Source organism: Neopelma chrysocephalum, unplaced genomic scaffold (assembly GCF_003984885.1).
Source record: "Neopelma chrysocephalum unplaced genomic scaffold, ASM398488v2 Primary Assembly neopelma1_75641, whole genome shotgun sequence".
NCBI lineage: Eukaryota > Metazoa > Chordata > Aves > Passeriformes > Pipridae > Neopelma > Neopelma chrysocephalum.
This window is the reverse complement of record NW_020909489.1, coordinates 3,230-6,297: the sequence shown is the minus strand read 5'-3', so window position 1 is coordinate 6,297 and position 3,068 is coordinate 3,230. Positions and strand designations below refer to the sequence as shown.

Here is a 3,068-nt window from a genome sequence, read left to right as displayed (position 1 = left end):
GCCATTTCTGGCAGGATGCTCTGCTCTCATAATACCTAAACAATGGTCAGAGAATGCAAACAATGCACACTCTCTGTGGTGAGTTACTGCTGGTGTCAAGGTGCTGTTTTTAATGTTGAATTATGCTAAACCCAAAATGCTTCATGGAAATTCAAACACACATCCTGCTTTTTCAAGCAGGATTTGACAGAGAAGCTGCTCCCTGGCCTGCAAATATGTCTGGCAGTCAAACCCTTGATAACTATAAAAGCCCCGTCCAACTGTCATGTGGCAGATTGTTCCACAGACTTCCTTGAAGTGTGTGGAGCTTCTCCCAAGGAGCAGGGACAGCTCTTCATGGTCACTGCCCAGGGGTTAAGTGAAAGAGAGAGAATTATCCCCTGTCATTGTGGGGTGAGTTACCTCAATCTGTGCTTCAGGATTGTTTCTTTTTGCTGGCTTTGATCCAATTGCTTTAATAGAATGACTCTGATAGACTGCACTGTCCTATCTTACACTATACTGCTAGGAGTTTTTGGCTTTTATACTGTGCAGGAAATAATTCTGTTTAAGGTCTTTCACCTGTTCACTTGTCTGATCGTCTGTTCATTTGTCATAAAAAATAATTCATATCATAGAAATATTTCTGATTTGCCATCACTAAAACCTGCAGGACAAAGTGATTGAGTCACACCTCTATAATTCCTTCAATTGAATCCAAACTCTGAGCCTGAGATTGGATCCAGCCACAGCCAGGCTCCTCTCTGAGAAGGAATTTAGAAAGCAAGGGGGTCCTTTCTGCCCCTCGTAGCTCAACGAGACGGCTTCTGCCATCAACTTTGTCTAAGCCTTCCACCCCCCCAGCCCCAAGCCGTGACACATGGGCATGTCTTGTCCATGCAGTGCAAACATGGACTCCTGAGCTGGTCATTTGCTGTCCCTCCTTGGAGGGAAGAACAAGCCCAATGGCCTGGGGTGAGAGGCCAGTGCTGGGAGCGGCGCTGGCTGTGCCAGGGCACTGCTGGGTGCCCCCACCCTGAGCACTCCCACCCTTGTGCTGGTCACTGCTGTTTTCCTCTGCAGGGCGTTGTGTTGGGCACATCCTGGAGAGCAAAGTGGAAAGCAGGTTGAAGCTTTGAGGCCCTGGCCTGAGGAGATGGCCCTGCAGGATGGCAGTGCTGCTGCAGAGGTCAGCTCTGTGCCAGCAGTGCCCGTGGCTGTCCCTGCCTGCAGTCCCTGGACAGTCCTGCAGCAGGACTGGGACCGACTGCCAGAGCACTGAGGCCTCCAACAACACAGGGCTCTGCAGGACAGTGTGGAAGGGAAGGAAGAGGAGGCCCCGCAGGAGAAGGGCTGCTGCTCCCTGGCAGTGCTGCTCTGCTGGGACTCTTTTCTGGCCCAGCTCTGAACAGAGGCACCGACCTTGCAGCTGCAGAGAAGTCAGAGAGGAAAGGTGTCAGGCAAACAAGTCAATGCAGAGTTCTTTATTTTGTATAAGCAGACACTGAGTACAATTCCTAATTTGTACAGCCTCTGGGGCAGGCTAGAAAGGCAAACACTGAATTGAAAATGGTGTATATATATGTACCTTTATATATATATATATTTATAGATATAAAGATTTTTTAGTGTGAACAAATTCTCACAAAAAAACACCCCTACTAGGAGCAAAAAATAGAGAAGATATGGTGGGCCTTTATGGAAGCACATAACAGGACTGGCCTTTAATGAGGTACATAACATGCAGAAGAAGGAGAGTTTATTGCTTGTGAAAAACACCCAGTTATCAGTTTCCGCATGGCATCCTTGAGCTCCTGGTTCCTGAGGCTGTAGATGAGGGGGTTCAGTGATGGAGGAACCACTGAATACAGAACTGACAGAATAAGATCTAGGGATGGGGAGGAGATGGAGGGGGGCTTCAGGTAGGCAAATGCTGCAGTGCCGAGGAACAGGGAGAGCACAGTCAGGTGAGGGAGGCACGTGGAAAAGGCTTTGTGCCGTCCCTGCTCAGAGGGGAACCTCAGCACAGCCCTGAAGATCTGCACATAGGAGAAAACAATGAAAATGAAACAACCGAACTTTAAGCTGGCGGTAACTACAAGAAAGCCAATTTCCCTGCGGTAGCCTGAGTGTGAGCAGGAGAGCTTGAGGATGTGTGGGATTTCACAGAAGAACTGGCTCAGGGCATTGCCCTGGCACAAGGGCAGGGAAAATGTACTGACTGTGTGCAGCAGAGCAATGAGAAACCCAGCAGCCCAGGCAGCTGCTGCCATGTGGGCACAAGCTCTGCTGCCCAGGAGGGTCCCGTAGTGCAGGGGTTTGCAGATGGCAACGTAGCGGTCGTAGCACATGATGGTGAGGAGGGAAAACTCTTGTCCAAAAAAGAAGACAAGCAGAAAGACCTGTGCAGCACATCCTGCATAGGAGATGGTCCTTGTATTCCAGAGGGAATTGTGCATGGCTTTGGGGACAGTGGTGCAGATGCAGCCCAGGTCTGTGAGGGAGAGGTTGAGCAGGAAGAAGCCCCTGGGGGTGTGCAGGTGGTGGTCGCAGGCTACGGCGCTGAGGATGAGGCCGTTGGCCAGGAGGGCAGCCAGAGAGATGCCCAGGAAGAGCCAGAAGTGCAGGAGCTGCAGTTCCCGCCTGTCTGCAAATGCCAGGAGGAGGAACTGGGTGAGGGAGCTGCTGTTCCACATTTGCTATTCTTTAGCACAGGGTCTGTTCAGAAAAGGAAAGCACAGGGAACAATTAAGACAGCCCCCTCTCAGCAAAGCCAGTGCAGTTTTCAGGGAAATCCCCTCCAAGTCAAGGCATTTCTTTTCTCTGGTTTGTGCTCTCTGACGCTGCTGTGAGGAGCAGGAGCTCTGGCCATGTGCTGCCAAGGACTCAGCTTTGCTCTGCTGCAGTGCAGACACAGAGCTGGTTTGGGACAGCTCTTATGATCACAGGGGATGTCACATGGAATCCAGCTTTGATGGAAAAGTTCAATTCCTGTACTGTTGTCTTGGAGCAATTTGGGCTGCAGGAGAGAGGCACAGTGTATCCTTAAAATAATTTTGCCTGGGTTTTTTGGTTACACTAATAACACC

The 3,068-nt window shown here is 50.3% G+C and overlaps 1 protein-coding gene across 1 annotated transcript; it reads right to left on the bottom strand.

Annotated features, from left to right (window-relative positions):
• Nucleotides 1–1,766: 1,766 nt before the first annotated feature.
• Nucleotides 1,767–2,675, bottom strand: LOC113979342 (olfactory receptor 14J1-like; the record flags this gene model as incomplete). Its single annotated transcript, XM_027706760.1, has 1 exon — nt 1,767–2,675. A coding segment is annotated over exon 1 (909 nt), but the record flags the coding sequence as incomplete, so codon positions are not given.
• Between the last annotated feature and the right edge of the window lie 393 nt (nt 2,676–3,068).